General features: G+C 38.1%; 1 protein-coding gene across 2 annotated transcripts in view; it reads left to right on the top strand.

The window, feature by feature from the left end:
* ANO3 (anoctamin 3) overlaps window positions 1-20486 on the top strand; it is a 465390-nt gene that overhangs the window by 260681 nt on the left and 184223 nt on the right. For both annotated transcript variants that reach the window (XM_079101829.1, XM_079101830.1), the window contains exons 2-3: window positions 1277-1471; window positions 2469-2540. In XM_079101829.1, the coding sequence (XP_078957955.1) occupies window positions 1277-1471; window positions 2469-2540 (267 nt within the window). The remainder of the gene's footprint in view (window positions 1-1276; window positions 1472-2468; window positions 2541-20486) is intronic.

Below are 20486 nucleotides of genomic sequence, written 5' to 3'. Positions count from 1 at the left end.
AATGTCATCAAATTATGAATATATTAATGGATTAATTCTGCTGATGAAGTCAGATCCCTCACCATTCAATCACTTCTCCAGACTCCACCTCTGAACATTGCTGCATGGGGTCCAAGCCTTCAACACATGAACCTTTGGTGGATATTCCAGATCCAAATCATAGCAATCACTATTAATGCATTATGTATGTGGTTAAGGGGTAGAGAAAGAAGAACTCTCTTTAGTAACAGTAATTTGCATGTGTTGGGTTCTATTTATTTAACTGCTTGAAAATCTAAATGGTAAGGTTTATCGAAAGACAATACAAATTATTATTGTCGTAACTCCCTGAATGTCCATTTTCTTTTTTCAAAGAATAAAAAAAAATATTAAAAGCTCAAACTGGAAGAGAAGCTGTTTATTTCTCAGAACTATTTGACAAAAATCTCAACATTTTCCCTTAACAGAACAGAAATAAAACAGTTCTAAAAGCTACATGGTACTTTCAGGTTTTCCTGAAACAACTGTTGATACTGCCCATTACCTTGATGAGTTCTGCTTCCTCAAATGTTAGAGTATAAAACCAGAGAAGCACCGAGGCCAGTGTAGAGTAGAAAGTAGGATGTTTTATTTAAAGTATAGTAAAATAGACTTCTCCTTATAGGAAGAAGGGGACCCAAAGGCGTGGGATGAGGAAGTCCTGACCCTTTTATACATATAGTTTCTTTGTTCTCCTGCATTCTTCTCCCTTGTCTTGTTCATTTCCCCCCATCCTGCACATGTGATGGGAGATGCTGGTGGGGGCCAGAAGGTGAGGAGCAGGTGGGCTGGAAGGGCCTAGGTGGAATGCTGAGCAGGAAGGGAGCAGGAGCCCAGGGGGCATTAATTAGCAGCTCCGTGTCTATTCAGGAGTTGCTCATTAACAACTTTTTGGGAGGGGTGGTATAGGTAGGAGATTTTGGTAATCAAAGGGCTCTGGAGACTTGAACATTTCAACCTCCCAGGGACAGTCTTCCAACTTCCCGGATCCAAATCCTTCTCCATTTTCTCATTCCGAGCGGATCACCTATCTACACTGACTGCCTAGTCTTAATTCTTGCTTCACTATCTCAAGAATGAAAGTTGTTTCTTGAACTCTGATAATCTGATTATTTCTAAAGCTCACCTTTTTTTTTTTTTTTTTTTTTTTTTTTGCGGTGCTGGGGATCGAACCCAGGGCTTTGTGCCTGCGAGGCGAGCACTCTACCAACTGAGCTATATCCCCAGCCCCATAAAGCTCACCTTTTTGATTTTGCAGGTATGAATGTAAGCAAAAGTGAGATAACGAAGGAAACTTCATTAAAACCGTCTCGGAGATCCTTGCCTTGCCTTGCGCAGAGCTATGCTCATTCAAAGAGTTTGAGCCAATCTACCTCGCTCTTCCAGTCAACCGAGAGTGAATCTCAGGCTCCCACTGCTGTGACCTTAATCTCTGCTGACAAAGCAGAGCAAGGTGAGCAGCAATTATTTTCTTGTTCAACTTAAAAAGAGTAAGTGCACTTCCTTTGTTCCATTTGACTAATTTTAGTAGAGCTCTTCAGAAAGGAGACTCAAATAGGAAGGAGACCAATACCTCCTTGTGCCAGTCAGAAGAAAAACCTGTTGTTGGTCACATGTTTTTATTCCTTCCTTGCCTTGCAGGCAACCAGTCCCATTGTAATCTATACATACTTGCTGTTTGTAGTGGAAGACAGACCAAGTGCATGAATCACTGGTTAAAAGGGCCGCTGTTTACATTGTCTGTTTTTAATAAAATCGTTCCTTGTTAGAATTTATAAGCAATATTCAAACAAAATGTGAGCAATAAAGAATTCCATTTCCCCAAAGGAAAACCAGAGATTTTAATCTTTGACTATAAAACAGTGAAGATTTGGTTACATGAACATGAACTGGTGTTCACAATGAAATGTTGACAGGCAAGAGCTAAAATTTAGGCACATTCTAGCTAGATGCCACATTAAAGAAACTGACTAAGCTTAGGCAGTCTTCTACACACATCTGCCTGTCAGAGACATACTGTTATGCTTTTAGACCATTGCAAAATCAAGAGTCACAATAAAATCATGATCCCTATTATTCAAAGAGGAGTTTGTTTTTAATTTTCTCATTCTTCTCTAGCTTTATTTGTATGAGAATGCATTTCTTCATGTGATTCCTTAGAGTTGCTACTTCGCCTGAACAACTTGAAAACTTATTTTTTAATAATACTGCAAAATCACTATGTTATAAATAGCCAACTTACAGCCTTATTCAATAATGAAAGTACTAATTGTTCTAGAGGATGAAGCATTAAAAATTTCTTTCCCTTATCAATTTGTTTTAAATAACTCAATTCATAAACATAAAAGTTTCTTCATATTTGGTCATCATTTGGACATTAAATATCATGATAATTTTTCAGTCATTATATCTTTATTTCCCCAAACTAATATTTGTCTTATTTCTCTTAGTTAACTCTGAGGAGAATGAAAAAGACTCTGTGCTCAAATGTTCCTTTGCTGACCTCAGTGATTTTTGCTTAGGTAAGTTGACATCCATAATTTTACTCTTCCTTTCCCTCTCTCCAAAGGTTAGCTGTTTTCAAACCTTAAAAAGGTTTTGTCTTTAACATTCTATTGTGAGTATAATATTCTAAAGTTAAGAATTATTAAGGAAATTTTCCTACAGTTTGAAATTCAACTAATAAAACAAACAACATCTTTATGAACAATTCCATTAAATAGTTAATGATTTTTGCTATTTCTTAGTACATATATGCTAAGTAATACTACTATTCTGTATTTATCTAATTATGGCACCTCATATTTGCAATCAAAGTAATACTGAAAGATTCTGTTCTTATCCTGTATTAGAAGATAATACATTTTATTTATTTTTCCTCTGGCAGTGACAATTGACTCAGTGTCTTCTTTTGCCTTTTGCTATTATCACATAAGATTTGCTTTAGTTGAGCAAGGTGTAAATTCAGATCCACACATTGCTGTCCTTTCTTATGAATGACACCTTTGAACTTGGACTTTTCCTTGTGCTGTTGTTGGTGGTGGTTCTTCTTCTTTCTTCTTCATGTGTTTCTGGGGATTGATCACAAGATCACTCTACATTTTTATTTTTTATTTTGAGACAGAATCTTGCTAAGTTGCCCAGGCCGGCTTCAACTCTGGATCATTCTGCCTCAGCCTCCTGAGGCCCTGGAATTACAGGTGTGCATCACCATGCCCAGTTGGAACTTCTCCTTTTTCTAAATTAAATACAAATAAAATAAAGACAGAATTAATCACAAACTAATACTAATCTGCTCAAACACTTATTTTGCAACTTTGTAGCAAATATATTCATAACTATCAGAAATTCAGCCCTGAGTTTTCAGTGATGAAAACATGGGGACCTGGCCATGTTGCCTACTTTGAGGGTTCTGAACCCCAGTTATACATTCAAATCTTAAAATTCCCTGGTCCCAGCTCCAGAGAGTCAGTAGTAATTTGTTGAAGTAATGATACGAGTATCCATACAGTTCTACAGTTCCACAGGCAAATATTGTGTATCCAGGATTAAGAATTTCTATCCTAAAATTTGAACCTTAGTTTCTAGGGACATTATTAAGATATTTTCATCATTCTTAAAGCCATGAACCATATAATTTATGATTCCATTGTGAATGACTACAAATTAGGTTTCTTAAACAATATTTTTAAAATGTCTGTAGTATAGAAACAGCACTGGTTTATTAAGTTTCATAATTAAAGCAACCAGCAGGTTCATTTCTAAACATCAAAAAGATTATTTCACCAGAACCAATACATTGCTCAGAGTACAAAGATCTTTCCTATAGCAATTAATTCTGAAAACTAATTCTTTTTTTTCTGATAATAAAACAAAAATAAAAACCAAAACACACAACAACAAGAAAAATCCTGACATTTTCTTTGTCCAAGATGTTCACACAGGTGGTAAGGTTTCCATGGCATTTTCCCTATAGTTCTTCCAAACTAGTACCAGTATATGGTTTGCCAATCACTCTGGTCATGCAAACCTTTGATTTCAATTCCATGAATCTTATTTTTGAAAGTTTGCTATTCCAAATATTAAAAGCAGTTTTTCCTGGGCACTTAGTCAATTTGATACCATAACTCCCAATTCTCTCCTCATCATTTTGGTGTGTCTCTATTATTTGAGCTCCTGATGTGGTTTACATCTCTCCCGGCATTGTACCTCACACTCAGTTTTTCTGCATCAGTCTAGCATTCATCTTGTTAGAGAAATATCCCAACTACTGAAGAGATCAAAACGTTTGCATGAGGAGGTGTTTGCCTCCTTCTAACACTAAGCAACCCAGAGTCCATCTGGATGTAGATCCTAGATGGGAAATACGTTTTAGAGTAACCTCCATATCTATAATGTGGATTCTTTCACCATCTTTGAGAAGAGTTCAAACAAAATGATGTCAGAAATACCAAGTGTATAATCATATAAATCATAAGTGTTTTAGTAATGCATGTTACTTTTTCCAATTTTTCTATTACAGAGAATCAGCTTCTATGTTGGGTTGGAATTTTTAAGGTCCAGCAGGCTCTGACAAATGCATCTGGTTTAATGAGTTTCCTTTCTTACAGTGGGATGCTTTTAGCCATCCCATGAGAATATTAGTGCTGTGGTAGAGTTAACTGCATGTGGTCAGTGCTTCATTGAGGGAGGGACTTCTTGGTTCTTTTGATCCCAGCTGAAGTTTTCACTAAGGTTGCCTAGCAATGTGTCTATATCCTGGATGAAATTCTTGTTTCCCAGCCAGCTACTGGTCTTCTCTTCCTTCTTACATCTACTACCTGTGTGACTGCGATATGTTACTTACACTCTTTGTGCCTCAGTGATCTCATTTATAAATTTAGAATCCAGGATACATTTTCTGTAGGATTTTAAAGTAAAATGAAGGAGCACAGTTCTACCATGGCTCCTAGACCATCAAATATTTGTTCATTGTTTTACTTATCCAGAAACTAAGCTTATCTTTCAACACCTAGTTTTTCTGGGTCCAGAGATATTTTTACCAAACAACTGTTTCTAATATCATCAAAATATGATACTTAAGACATTGTGGAAAAATAATAATATACTGAACTCTTTCTCATTATACTTCTCCTTCCTTATCACATTGAATTCTCATAAGAACCCTTTGGGGTAGGTACTATTATCAGGTGCCATTTTTTATTTTTTGTTGATAATATTATAACTTTTAATTCTGTTCTTCATATAGCAGTCATAAAGCCAGGGTACCATTCCACACTGTTCCACCAGATGCACACACGTGCACACACATAAATCATTCTACCAAGGGCTGAGCCATGTAACAATGATATTGAAATTCAGGTGTGGCAATAATCTTATCCTTTTATCTGGGTTGCTCAGGACCATTACCCTCCATTTGCTTTTCTCAGTGTGCTGGAAAATGGCAAAGACACAGAAATCCATATCAATAGGCTTGATGCTGCTTATGACCATGCACAGTAAAATTGGGTCACTTAGAAATCAGAAATGTAGGTCTAATCAAGACCAGCATAATTCAAGCTCTACCAACCAAAGTGCATGTATCCAACCTTGTTTTAAACTCAATGTTTTGCTAATGTGTTGATTCCCTCAGGAAGTGTTTCCTATTAGAATGTTAAGGCATTTGTTCACTTTCTACAAACTCAATAGTTTATCTGGGTAGAGCATTCACTGTTCTTATTTCTTAAAACAGTTATGGGGTCAAATGAGTGTGTGGTGATATTGCATTCATTCCACAAATTTATAAAATCGCTGATTTTCATCTTTTTCCCAGTAACATTCCCTACTAAGATGATATAAGAAAGAACTTTTTACTCAAGTTCCAGCCTATTCAAGAATTTCAGGGGCTGGGGAGATATCTCAGTCGGTAGAGTGCTTGCCTTGTAAGCACAAGGCCCTGGGTTTGATCCCCAGCACCCCCACCCAAAAAAAAAAGAATTTCAGAAATAAGGGAATTAGGCTGAAATAACGACATTTTTTCAATCATGGCAGCCCTATGGAGCTGTAAATCTTTTCAATTGATTGAACACAATCAACAAGTCCTCTCAGCTCAATTTTCAAAGTCATGTTCAGAACCTGATAACTGCTCATCATACCTGCTGCCCCACGTGGTCCAGTCTGCCTTCTCTTGGTGGACAGATGCAATGGCTTTCTTTTTTTGCCCCACATTTTTTATTGGTGCATTATAGTTGTATGTACTTGGGGTTTGTTGTTACATATTTGTACATACACACAACATACAATTTAACAATATACATTGGTCAATATCACTCCCCAGCACTAGTAGCTTCTTAACTTGTCTCTTGCCTCTTTATAGTCTGTTTTCCACCCAGCAGTTACAGGAAGCTTTAATAAAAGAAAAATTATATCTCATCACTTTTCTGCTCCAATTTCTTTTGGGTTCCCATTACATTTAAAATATAAACCTGCTATGGCCTTTGGGGGCTTCACAGAATCTGGGTCTGGCCTCTCTGGCCCTTTCCTAATGCCTCCCTTTACTCAGTGTTGCAGCTTACAGAAGCTTCTTGTGTCCCTTGTGTTCATAGGAGGCTTGTTCTTATCCTAGGCCTGACGCTAAGATAAACCGGATACACATCAGCTTCAATTTCTGTCCCTTAATGTTGATTTATTTATGTTCATAATACTTACCACTACCCCAAATTTTGGATTTATTTAGACCCTTTCCTTTCTACCCTGTCCATTGTGTTTCCAAAAGGCAGAGAGACCTTGTCAATGTTGCTGACGTTTGCAGCACCAAAATCAAGAATAGTACCTGGCACATAGCAGGTGCTTAAAAATATTTTTAGAATTAGGGACAATACCTAAATGGAAATAAGACAGAGAATATTGACAAACACATACATCTTTAGAGACTACTGTACAATCTGCCCATGCTTTGCTCTTTCTAATGTCATTCATCACTGAGATTTCTCACCTGTTCAGAATCAGTGCTTTGCTCATTTTTGCACTGAATATGAACTTGTTCATTTAAGTTGTGTTGACAGACCTTTGTGTAGAGAACTTAAAAATCTAAAAGTCATTATTAAGTAACAGAATTGCCTTTCTAGCACGCCTCTTACCTGAGCTCCTTCCTTTTACTCAATGATTTGGGAGCATCTGCCTTTCTTCAATTATAGCAGTTTGGATAGGACTATTCATAATCAGCTCACTAGTTGATAACATAGCTATTGCATCAGTCTTGTTCATATTACTTAGTATGTACTATCTACTCAATGATGGAGGTGGATAAATGATGATTGAATGGCTGAATGGTGGGCGGATTTCCATGCTGATGAAATTTATTGACAGGATTTGCTTAGCTGTGGGTTCCTTGGATACAGATCCCTCAGTGACCTCAGAGTGACTGTCTAGTAGTGAAACTTTAGAACAAAGATGTGCTTAGGGAAGAATAGACAACAAAGGAATAACAAATAATTAATGTCTGAGTCCTCATAGTCACCAGGTTCTTGCCTCTGAGTAAACCATATATGTATCACATATTGATATAGTCTTCAGAAGAAACTTTTGTAGAATAGTAACTTTAAAAGTCATGCAATTTGGTAGCAGTCAGAAGATATAGTTTTAAGGACCAACTCTGTCCTGCTCCCTGAGTACACATCATCTATTCTTCAGTTTTTTAATTTGTGAAATGGAGATATCAAATTAGTTTGATACCTTCTTATACTGTAAATAAAAAGATTGAACAGAATAGAATTTTCCTATTAAGAGCTTTTGTGAGACACTAGTGAGAAAATATATGTTGGAGATGACATAAATTATAAAGTGTGAAAATAACCTTAAGCTGTTATTATTATTATTTAATTTGCATTCTCAGTTATTCTACTAATCCTGGAGAAAACTAATCTTAGCAATGTGTGGAAGGTTGTGCAGTTACAAGTAAGGGGAGAAAGACTAATACTACTCACATATTTAAAATTCTCCAAGAGACATTGCCTCCATTCGCAGATGTTCCTGCAGTTACAATAAAATATGATAAAGTAACAACATGAATTACATTATAATAAAGAATAATGATAGAACTGAAGTCATCTTCTATTAAAATTATAGTCTTGGAGTTGGCTATAGGTTTAATGTTGTGCACATATTAACCTGCTGCATCATTCAGACCATTTTGATTTCAAGTCAGTGCTGATTTGTAACATTTAAAAGATTTAATGCATTCCTCATTGAGTCTACATAAATCTTATCATAAACATACTATTGATGATACTAAAGATTATTAAATGCATTTATAGATTAAATTTCAAATTTCTCATTGGAATGTGCATGATAATTCCATCATTTTCCTATCTACGTAGGTTTTATTTATTTATTTAAAAAAATTTTTTTGTAGTTGTGAATGGACAGCATGCTTTTATTTATATGTGGTTGGTGCTGAGGATCAAACCCAGTGCCTCACACCTGCTAGGCAAGTGTTCTGCCACTGTACAGCCCCAGCCCTCTACTTAGGTTTTACAATGGAAGATATGACCTTCTCTGGTAGCCCCAAATTACATATTTTTTGCAAATTTTGAAATATTAGAATTGTGAATTAAAGGAATAAGATTATGTATTTATTTAATGCCTTGTTTGTTCAAGTCACTTCACATAGTTTATTCCTTATGAGAAGATTTTGTTATCCAGAATTTACAGATTATAAAACCATTCCTGACCCAGTGTCATCCAGGTAATAAGTGACAAAACCAAGGTTTTAACTTGGGTTTGTTGTAAGGAATATTGTTTCTCTTTCTACTAAATTAGACTCTCTACTTCGACATATGAAATAATTTTCTTAAGCTTTGATAAGTCCACTTTTTTTATTGGGTTTCTGTCATCGTACCCTATCATTTTTCAAGTGAAAAGCAGCAATTTTTGTAATCACGTTTATCCTATTAACACTTTATTCATCCTATTTTATTTTTTTATCCCATTAACACTTGTTCCAGAAAGTGGTCTTGGTATTCAAAGTCATTGTTTCTTAATTTTTCAACTTCCTATATTTTAAGACACTCTCTATTCTGAGAAACATCATTAAATTAGTTAGGCTTTTAGGAAAAATGAGTTGCTGCTATGTTCATTAAAAATATGGACTGTTTACCTTATCCTAATTTCAGAATGGCTAAAATGTATGGGATAGTCATTGAAAAAAAGAAAATATGATGCATATTTGTTATGTAACTTAGTGCTATTGCTTAAACAATGCTTTTTATTCTAAATTTAATTGATGATTTGGTTATAAATGAAAGAAATGCCTCATTTGCTCATACTAAAAATTTAGTTATAACTACATGTGAGGTAGTGTGATATGTGTTAAAGAGTAAAGCAGAAAAATAATGGTTCATGGTAAGCCAACAAATTTACCTAAGAATCAGATGTTGGACACATGAGACGGTGAGAAGTCAAGGTCACTCGTAGGATTTTAGCTGGTGTAACTAGAAAAATTGAATTGCTGTTTATTAAAATGGTAATAGCTTCTGATTTGTTATTCCCAGGTATAGAGGAACATTATTTTGAGAATCAGTTTTCTTAATTTTGGATTATGGGCTGGGGATATGGCTCAGTTGGTAAAGTGCCTGCCTCACAAGCACAAGGCCCTGGGTTCAATCCCCAGCACCGCAAAAAAAAAAAAAAAAAAAAAAAAAAAAAAAAAAAAAAAAAAAAAAAAAAAAATTGGATTATGATTTTTGTATTATTCTTTAATTGCATTGTTGAAACACACTGATAAATTTCATCCCAAGACTTTTAATAAAATGCATATTGATAGAGGAGGCCAATGACTATATATCACTTCCCCAGCATCTTCTAGCAATTGATATCAATGTACTTAACACTTAATATGCACTGAAAAATAGGTACTGACATACAATAAGACCATTTTTATTTTAAATTCTTGGTCACAGAGGATATTAAACCTTATAATATAAATGTCTTTACTAAGTCTTCCTCACTTCTTTTTACGTGTCTGTTTATGATTTTTATTTTTGGATCTTAATCTCCATCATGGTCAGCTTCAGGGTTATAGAAGTTATATTTGTAATCCAGAATTTTCACTCTTTTCATTCTACAAGTATATTAACATTTTTATATAACCCAGTTACATTTTTTTTTTTTCATTCGTGAACATTCTGTTGCTTTAAAGTTTCCAAAATCATCATCTCTCCAAATTGCTGCTCGACAATCTATTTTCTACAAGTGGCAGTGTTACACAGTGGCTGGGAATAGAAGACTTAGATGGGCTCTCATTCTGTCACAAGAAAAATGTGCAACTTCAGGTAATCACCTCAATTTTTAAATCAGTGAAAAGGAGACTAGTGACACTAGGTTTGAAGAATTTAATAAAATAATACATGAAAAATGGCTCCCTTCCTGTTGGTCCTGTTGCTCAGGCCAGAAATTTGAGGCTATTGTTGATTTTTCTCTTTTATATGTCATCAAAAGAGACATATCGTTCATTCTTTCTTCTCATTCTCCTGTTTTTGCATTGGGCATTGAACCCAGGGTGGTTTACCACTGAGCTGTGTAAGAACCCAGAAACCACTCTGGACATGGAAACTCACATAAGAGAGTTTATTAAGCAAACAGAGTGTCTCCCTGCAGGGTAAGAGAGAATGAGAGGAAAAGAGAGAGAGCGTGTACGCAAGAGAGAGAGTGAAATGGAGGAGAGAGCATGAAAGCAAGGAAGAGAGAGAGAGAATGGCAGGCGGGGATATTCTTAAGCAGTCGAATTCAGTGGGTTAACAGAGGACCAGTAATGGAGAAGGATACTTGCAAACTGACTGATGAACCAACAGCTAGCTAGGATGTTCACAGACTGACAAGAAGTTGGGAGGTGGGGAAATGACTGCAGTGTAAAGGGCGGGGGAGCAGCTTTATATTATATTGTAAGCTGCATCTCCAGTCCCTTTTATTTTCTATTTTGTAACAGGGTCTCAGTAAGTTTCTCAGTGTCTTGCTAAGGTGCTAAGACTGTCCTTGAACTTATGATCTTTCCTGTTTCCCCAAATTGCTGGCATTACAGGCATGTGATACCATGCCTGACCTGTTAATTTTCTTTAGAAAAAGTCTTCACTAGGACAGTGATGCACACCTGTAATCCCTGTGACTCAGGAGGTTGAAGCAGAAAAATCACAAGTTCGAGGCCAGTCACAGCAACTTAGCAAGACTCTGTCTCAAAATCAAATATAAAAAGGACTGGACAGTAGGAGGCAGCAGAGGCGATCGGGACGGGGTGATGGTGCAGGTGCCCCTGGTGGGCGCGGAGCTGCCGGGCTGAGGGGCGCCTGGTGCAGGGTCTGCAGCGCCGCCGCGTCGCTCTCAGGGACAGGCGAGCAGGCGGGAAGATGCTGAGCAGGTTGATGAGCGGCAGCAGCAGGAGCCTGGAGTGCGAGTACAGCTGCACCGTTCAGAATCTGTTAAGGGGTTTCAAGATGGCGGCCTAGAGGGTGGCTGCATTTCATGTTGCTCCAGGACTCAGGATTCAAAAGAGGAGATATTGAGACACTTGGGACCAACTCAAAGCAGCCGGGTGACTCTCACCCGTTGGGAAGGCGTCCCGGATGGGACGGTGGTCCCGGAACGCAGGAAACTTTGTGAAGTAGAGCTGCTGGCGAGACACCCCTCCCCCCGCTGGAGCAGTGAACGCGGACAACTGGGAGCTTCGTAGAGGAGGCCGCTTGGCACAGTGCTGGGACTCGGAGCAACCACTGGGGCTCCGGCAGCTGCCCAGGGGAAGAGTGGCGAGGAGAGCTGTGTGGACTCAGGACACCGGGACCTGCCCTGAGGAGGAGGAGGAGGAGCGTGGCCGCTTGGATTTGGAGTGACTGCACCAGAGCTACAGGCGGTTGTCAGAGGGGGGGCTGCGTGGCGAGCTGTTTGGACTCAGACCGCTTCTGAACCCCGGGGCCTGCCTGGAGGAGTAGGAGAAGGAGGAGGAGGAGCGCGGCGGATCGTTTGGACTCGCAGTGACTGCATTAGCGCTCCAGGCGGCTGCTCAGAGGAAAAGGCGAGTGGTGAGTTGTTTGGACTTAAAGTGACAGCTCCTGAACACAGGGGGGCTGCCTGGAGGAGAAGCGTGGTGGGTCGCTTGGTCTTGAGTGGCCGCACCAGAGCTCCGGGCGGTTGCCCAGAGGACCCGTGCTGCGGGTCACGTGGATTCAGAGCCACTCAGAGCGACCACTCCTGAACACTCAGGGGGTTATCTGGAGAAGGAGGAGGAACGGGGAGGGTCACTTCGACTCGGAGTGATTGATTGCCCAGGGCTACGGGTGGTTGGTGGGAGGTGGAGGCACGCAGTGAGTTTCTTGGACTCCTAGGGACCGCACCGGAATACTGGGCGGCTGTCTGGAGGAAGAGGCGTGTGGTGGGTCTCTGGGACTCAGAGCGATTGTACAGTGCCCCAGGTGGCTGCTCAGAGGAGGGGCCGCATAGCCAGGCGATTAGGTGCAGAGCAGGGTCCCAGGATCTAGGAGGCTTCTTGGTGGAAGAGCCGCACAGAGACAGGCTTAGGGCGGAGCGAAGGTTCCAAGCCTGCGGGCAGATTCTCTGAGGAGGGGCAGCCTAAGGAGATTCATCTGCGAAGGGTGAGACTCCCAGGCCCAGGAGGTAAGGCCGGGCCCCTGGGAACTTTGCAGAGGAAGGCAGCCCAGCCCAGGCGGTAGCTGTAAATTGAGGGGAACCTCTAGGAGGGAACTGACCAGCGAGACCTCCCCACTGGGTGAGTCTTCCCTGCCGGGTGAGGTTTCCCCACAAGGACGGTAAAACCAGAGACTCAGGCCCAAACAGGCCTTGCCTCAGCCCGCAGCCTAGGTCCCCTTTGGATGACCATTGGTCAACAAGTGGAGGCACCTCTGCCCACTAGCAGGGATTACACCCCACCTGAAGGCCACCACTCCTAGAGAGGCAGCTTCCTTGTGGAGCACTGCATTATCAACTTCCTCCAAGACTTCAGCCTACTGAAGGCTAAGGGGGGATATATAGAGAAATCTTCAGGGACATTGTAAGTCAAAAGAGAAAATCTGCAATATCTCAGCGGTCCTCTGATACCTGAACAATATGAGAAAACAAGGAAAGAAAATGCTGCAAACAAATCTAGATGTTACATCAATAAAACCCAATGACAGCATGGCAGAAGAAATGACAGAAAAGGAGTTCAGAATGTACATAATTAAAATGATCAGAGAAGCAAACGATGAGAAAATGCAAGCATTGAATGATCGTACCAATCGACAGTTAAAAGAGCAAATACAGGAAGCAAAAGATCATTTCAATAAAGAGTTAGAGATATTGAAAAAAAACCAAACAGAAATCCTTGACATGAAGGAAACAATAAACCAAATTAAGAACTCCATAGAAAGCATATCCAATAGGATAGAACACCTGGAAGACAGAACCTCAGACATTGAAGACAAAATATTTAACCTTGAAAACAAAGTTGAACAGAGAAGATGGTAAGAAATCATGAACAGAATCTACAAGAACTATGGGATATCATGAAAAGGCCAAATTTAAGAATTATTGAGATTGAGGAAGGCCTAGAGAAACAAGCCAAAGGAATGAACAATTTATTCAATGAAATAATATCAGAAAATTTCCCAAATCTGAAGAATGAAATGGAAAATCAAGTTCAAGAGGCTTATAGGACTCCAAATACACAAAATTACAACAGACCCACACCAAGGCACATTATAATGAAAATACCTAACATACAAAATAAAGACAGAATTTCAAAGGCTGTGAGAGAAAAGAAGGAAATTACATTCAGGGGGAAACCAATACGGATATCAGCAGATTTTTCAATCCAGACCCTAAAAGCTAGAAGGGCCTGGAACAACATTTTTCAAGCCCTGAAAGAAAATGGATGCCAACCAAGAATCTTATACCCAGCAAAACTTACCTTCAAATTTGATGATGAAATAAAATCCTTCCATGATAAACAAAAGCTAAAAGAATTTACAAAAAGAAAGCCAGCATTACAGAACATTCTCAGCAAAATATTCCATGAGGAAGAGATGAAAAACAAAGAAGCAAATCAGCAAAGGGAGGAATTATCCTAAAGGAATTGTCAAATAAAGGAAGAAACAAGTTGTGTCAAACAAATAAATAAATAAAATTTAAAAAATGAACCAAATGACTGGGAAACCAAATCATTTTCTATAATAACCCTGAATGTTAATGGCCTGAATTCATCAATCAAAAGACATAGACTGGCAGACTGGATTAAAAAGAAAGATCCAACAATATGTTGCCTGCAAGAGACTCACCTCATAGAAAAAGATACCCATAGACTAAAGGTGAAAGGATGGGGAAAAACATACCATGCACATGGACTCAGCAAAAAAGCTGGAGTATCCATCCTCACTTCCGATAATGTGGACTTCAAGCCAAAGTTAGTCAGAAGGGATAAAGAAGGTCATTTCATACTGCTTAAGGGAAGCATAAATCAGCAAGACATAACAATCATAAATATCTATGCCCCAAACAGTGGCTCATCCATGTTTGTCAAACAAATCCTTCTCAATTTCAGAAACCAAATAGACCATAACACAATAATACTAGGTGATTTTAACACGCCTCTCTCACCACTGGACAGATCTTCCAGACAAAAATTGAACAAAGAAACCATAGATCTCAATAACACAATCAATAATTTAGACTTAACGGACATTTATAGAATATACCATCCAACCAAGAGCGAATACACTTTCTTCTCAGCAGCACATGGATCCTTCTCTAAAATAGACCATATATTAGGCCACAAAGCTAATGTTAGCAAATACAAGAAGATAGAGACACTAGCATGTATTCTATCAGATCATAATGGATTGAAGTTAGAAATAAATGAAAGAGTAAAACACAGAAACTATTCCAACATCTGGAGATTAAACAATATGCTATTATATGATGAATGGATAACAGAAGATATTAGGAAGGAAATTAAAAAATTCTTAGAGGTAAATGAGAACAAAGAAACATCATATCAAAATCTCTGGGATACTATGAAAGCAGTACTTAGAGGGAAATTTATTTCGTGGAGCGCATTTAATAAAAGAAGTAAAACTCAACAAATACACGACCTAACACTACAGCTCAAAGCCCTAGAAAAAGAAGAACAGACCAACACCAAAAGTAGTAGAAGACAGGAAATAGTTAAACTCAGAGCTGAAATCAATGAAATTGAAACAAAAGAAACAATACAAAAAATTGACAAAATAAATAGTTGGTTCTTCGAAAAAATAAACAAATTTGATAAACCTTTAGCCACACTAACAAAGAGAAGACGAGAGAAAACCCAAATCACTAAAATTCTGAATGAACAAGGAAATATCACAACAGACAGGATTGAAATACAAAACATAATTAGAAGCTATTTTGAAAATCTATACTCCAACAAAATAGAAAATTTCGAAGGCATCAACAGGTTTCTAGAGACATGAATTGCCTAAACTGAACGTGGAGGACATACACAATTCAAATAGACCAATTTCAAGTACTGAAATAGAAGAAGTCATCAAAAGCCTACCAACAATGAAAAGTCTGGGACCAGATGGGTTCTCAGCCAAGTTCTACAAAACCTTTAAAGAAGAGCTCATTCCAATACTTCTCAAAGTATTCCATAAAATAGAAGAGGAGGGAACCCTCCCAAACTCATTCTATGAAGCCATATCACACTGATACCTAAACCAGACAGAGACTCATCAAGGAAAGAAAATTTCAGACCAATATCCTTAATGAACATCGACGCAAAAATTCTCAACAAAATTTTAGCAAATTGCATACAAAAACATATTAAAAAGATAGTGCACGATGATCAAGTGGGTTTCATCCCAGGGATGCAAGGTTGGTTCAACATCAGGAAATCAATAAACATAATTCACCATATTAATAGACTTAAAGTCAAGAATCACATGATTATTTCAATAGATGCAGAAAAAGTATTTGATAAAATACAGCACCCCTTCATGCTCAAAATACTAGAAAAAATAGGGATAGTGGGAACATTCCTTAACATTGTAAAGGCCATTTATGCTAAGCCCATGGCTAATATCATTCTAAATGGTGAAAAACTGAAAGCATTCCCCCTAAAAACTGGATCAAGGCAGGGATGCCCTCTTTCACCACTTCTATTCAAAATCGTTCTTGAGACTGGCCAGAGGAATTAGACAAACCAAAGAAATTAAAGGGATACGAATTGGAAAAGAAGAACTCAAACTATTCCTGTTCGCTGATGACATGATTATATATTTGGAGGAACCTGGAAATTCCACCAGAAAACTCTTAGAACTCATAAGTGAATTCAGTAAAGTAGCAGGTTATAAGATCAATGCCCATAAATCCAACCCATTTTTATACATAAGTGATGAATCTTCAGAAAGAGAAATTAGGAAAACTACCCCATTCACAATAGCCTCGAAAAAAATAAAATACTTGGGACTCAATCTCACAAAAGAGGTGAACGACCTCTACAATGAGAACTACAGTACACCAAAGAAAGAAATTAAAGAACACCCTAGAAGTTGGAAAGATCTTCCATGTTCTTGGATAGGAAGAATTAATATTGTCAAAATGGCCATACTACCTAAAGTGCTATACAAATTCAATGCAATTCCAATTAAAATCCCAATGACGTACCTTACAAAAATAGAGCAAGCAATTATGAAATTCATCTGGAAGAATAAGAAATCCAGAATAGCTAAAGCAATCCTTAGCAGGAAGAGTGAAACAGGGGGTATTGCAATACCAGATCTTCAACTCTACTACAAAGCAATAGTAACAAAAACGGCATGGTATTGGTACCAAAATAGACAGGTAGATCAATGGTACAGAATAGAGGACACGGACACAAACCCAAATAAATACAATTTTCTCATACTAGACAAAGGTGCCAAAAATATGCAATGGAGAAAAGATAGCCTCTTCAACAAATGGTGCTGGGAGAATTGGAAATCCATATGCAACAGAATGAAACTAAACCCATATCTCTCACCATGCACGAAACTAAACTCAAAATGGATTAAGGACCTCGGAATCAGACCAGAGACCCTGCAGATTATAGAAGAAAAAGTAGGTCCAAATCTTCACCTTGTTGATCTAGGATCAGACTTCCTTAACAGGACTCCCATAGCACAAGAAATAAAAGCTAGAATCAACCACTGGGATAGATTCAAACTAAAAAGCTTTCTCTCAGCAAAGGAACTATCAGCAATGCGAAGAAAGAGCCTACAGAATGGGAGAATATCTTTGCCAATCATACTTCAGATAGAGCACTAATCTCCAGAATCTATAAAGAACTCAAAAAACTTTACTCCAAGAATTCAAATAATCCAGTCGACAAATGGGCTAAGGAAATGAATAGACACTTCACAGAAGAAGATCTACAAGCAATCAACAAACATATGGAAAAATGTTCAACATCTCTAGTAATAAGAGAAATGCAAATCAAAACCACCCTAAGATTCCATCTCACCCCAATTAGAATGGCAATTATCAAGAATACGAGCAACAACAGGTGTTGGCGAGGATGTGGGGAGAAAGGTACACTCATTCATTGCCGGTGGCGCTGCAAATTAGTGCAGCCACTCTGGAAAGCAGTGTGGAGATTCCTTAGAAAACTGGGAATGGACCCTCCATTTGACCCAGCTATCCCAGTCCTTGGCCTATACCCAAAGGACTTAAGATCAGCATACTACAGAGATACAGCCACATCAATGTTCATAGGTGCTCAATTCACAATAGCCAGACTGTGGATCCAACCTAGATGCCCTTCAATTGATGAGTGGATAAAGAAACTGTGGTATATATACACAATGGAATATTACTCAGCCATAAAGAATGATAAAATTATGGCATTTGCAGGCAAATGGATGAAATTGGAGAATATCATGCTAAGTGAGATAAGCCAATCTCAAAAAGCCAAAGAACGAATGATTTCGCTAATAAGTGGAGGATGACACATAATGGGGGGGAGTGAAGGGTTAGTGTTAGGGTTAGAGTTAGGGTTAGGGAGTGGGGCAAGTATGGAGGAAAGACGCACTGTATAGAGGGAAAAGAGGGGTGGGAGGGGTGGGGGGAAGGGAAAAAATAACAGAATGAATGAAACAACATTACTCTATGTAAATTTATGATGACACAAATGGTATGCTTTTATGCCATGTACAAACAGAGAAACAACATGTATACCATTTGTTTACAATAAAAAAAATAATATAAATATGGCAAAAAAAAAAAAAAAAAAAAAAGGACTGGAGATGTATCTCAGTGGTATAGCACCCCTGAGTTCAATCCCAGAACCCAAATCATCATCATCTCATCATCATCCTCCTCTATCTGAATTTTAAAAAATCTTCCCTACTACCCTGTGTCAAACCTCATCCTCTCTCCCCAAGTTTTTGCAGTTTCTTCTAATGTTCTACATTAGCCTCTTCAGCCCATTCTTTTCTCAGAAACCAGAATGATTTGTTAAATCTAAAGGAGACAATGACAGTCTTCTGTTCAGATTCATCCAGTGGTACCCTGTTTAACTTGGAAACCAATCCAAAAACTTTTTAGAGCCTGCAGCTGCTCCAGACCTGCAGCACTCCCTCCATTAGCACTGTAGCATAAAATCATTTCTCTCCTTCCCTTGCCACTGGCTCTCCAGCCACACTATTCTGGTCTGTGGACAGAGAAGGACCTGATGGCCCCACCTGAGGGTCCTTCACTGGCAACACCCTTTACCTACAGCATTCAGCTAAGGACTCACTACCTCCTTGGCATCGTTGCTGCAATGTTAGTCACCTTGGGGAGGCCATCCTGACTACCTTGTTTAAAACAGCAAGGTTTTTCCCTACCCTCATATGTTTTCGTTTCCTCCCTGCTCGCCTGTCTTCATTGACCATATCACTTTCTAATATGCAAGTGTGATGCTTGTTCTTTTTTAACTCCATTAATCTCAAGTTCATGAGGAAATTTCTTCATTGTGTTTTCCATTGTATCCCAACTAGAAGAGTCCCTGGTGGAGAGCAGAACTCATCCTACATATTTAATGAATGCAGGGCATCTGCCACAGAGTAATCATACTATCCACATAGAAATCCACATACTTATAAGATTATAAGAAGTGAAGTATATAGTGTGAGAATGAAACAAGTGTTTTGCAAGAAAATACAAACGATTTTAAGCCTTGTTTATATTCAGGAAAAGTGTTTGCAGAATCTCTGAGAGCAGAGGCTTCTGGTTTCTACATGGAGGAGACTTTTTATGAACAATGTAAAAGACAGCAGTTCTGCGTACTTCACATTGGCAGTTTGCAATCTTGCACATACCAAAGAGAAAGTTGTTATTAGGTGTACATAAAAGAGAAGTTCTGTGTCATTTCAAGACAAATGACAAGAAGAAAAGCAACTATAACTACATATCAATGGAATAGAATTTTTTATTTTTACAATTTTTTAAAACAATTTTTTGAATGATACATCAAAGCATAAGAATTATGCAAATTGAAAAAAAATAAAAAAAAAGAATTATGCAAATTGATGGTATACCACATAATGTTTATATTGTAGAAAGTTTAAATCAGAATACAATTTTATTTCCTTTAACATTTGTCACTTTTTTTGTGCTGTGAAGTTTTGAAATCCTTTCTTCTAGGTTACTGAAAAGCACAATCCATTACTTTAATCTATAGTCACAAATGCACACCAAGACCTTTTGCTCCTATCTGAGTACTCATTGACCAAGCTTTCTCTACCCCTGTCCCACTCTCCCCAGGCCCCGATAACCACCACTGTACTCTCAACTTCAAGGAAATTTTGAATTGTGTCATTACAAATCAAAATTTTCCAAAGCAATAAGTATATTTTCCCTTTTTCCTCTTCCTCCTCCTCCTCCTCCTCCTTCTTCTTTTGAATGTGCCTTCTAAGGACCAAGTCATGCTATACTCCATAGACAATTAAAATTATGCGGTAGAGATAGACACTAGACCCTGAAATAATTGTTTAATTTTAGAAAAATTTAAAGGAACCAAAAAGGTAAGAAGAAAAAAGAAAAGAAAAGAAAGCAAGGAACAATGAAATAATTAACTAAAAGAAGAAGGGGGAAGCAAAAGGAAAACGATTGTGAGGAGATTCAGAAGAGAACATGATGAGGTCTAGTTGGGACTGTGAGTGATGGGGAGCAGGAGAAGATCCGAGAAGACTTCGTGGATAGATGGTATTTGCTGATTCTTTCAAAACTGAATGACTCTTTCTCCAGCAAGATGATGTAAGGATGTTTCTGTGCAGGAATATTTATAGAAATGAAAGACAACAAAAGGAAAAAACTCAAGCCAAAGTAAACAACAACAAAAAAACTGCCTAAATTTTTTTAATAGAATTGGGTTAAATGAGTGAATATTTCTTGTAAGTTTAATTTCTTGTGGCTCAAGGGAAATTAAAGGTATTTATGAATGTAAATTG

The sequence above is a fragment of the Sciurus vulgaris genome, assembly GCF_902686455.1.
Source record: "Sciurus vulgaris genome assembly, chromosome: 11".
In the NCBI taxonomy this organism is placed as follows: Eukaryota; Metazoa; Chordata; class Mammalia; order Rodentia; family Sciuridae; genus Sciurus; species Sciurus vulgaris.
Note: the sequence above shows the minus strand (reverse complement) of the source record. Positions and strands in the feature narration are given on the sequence as shown.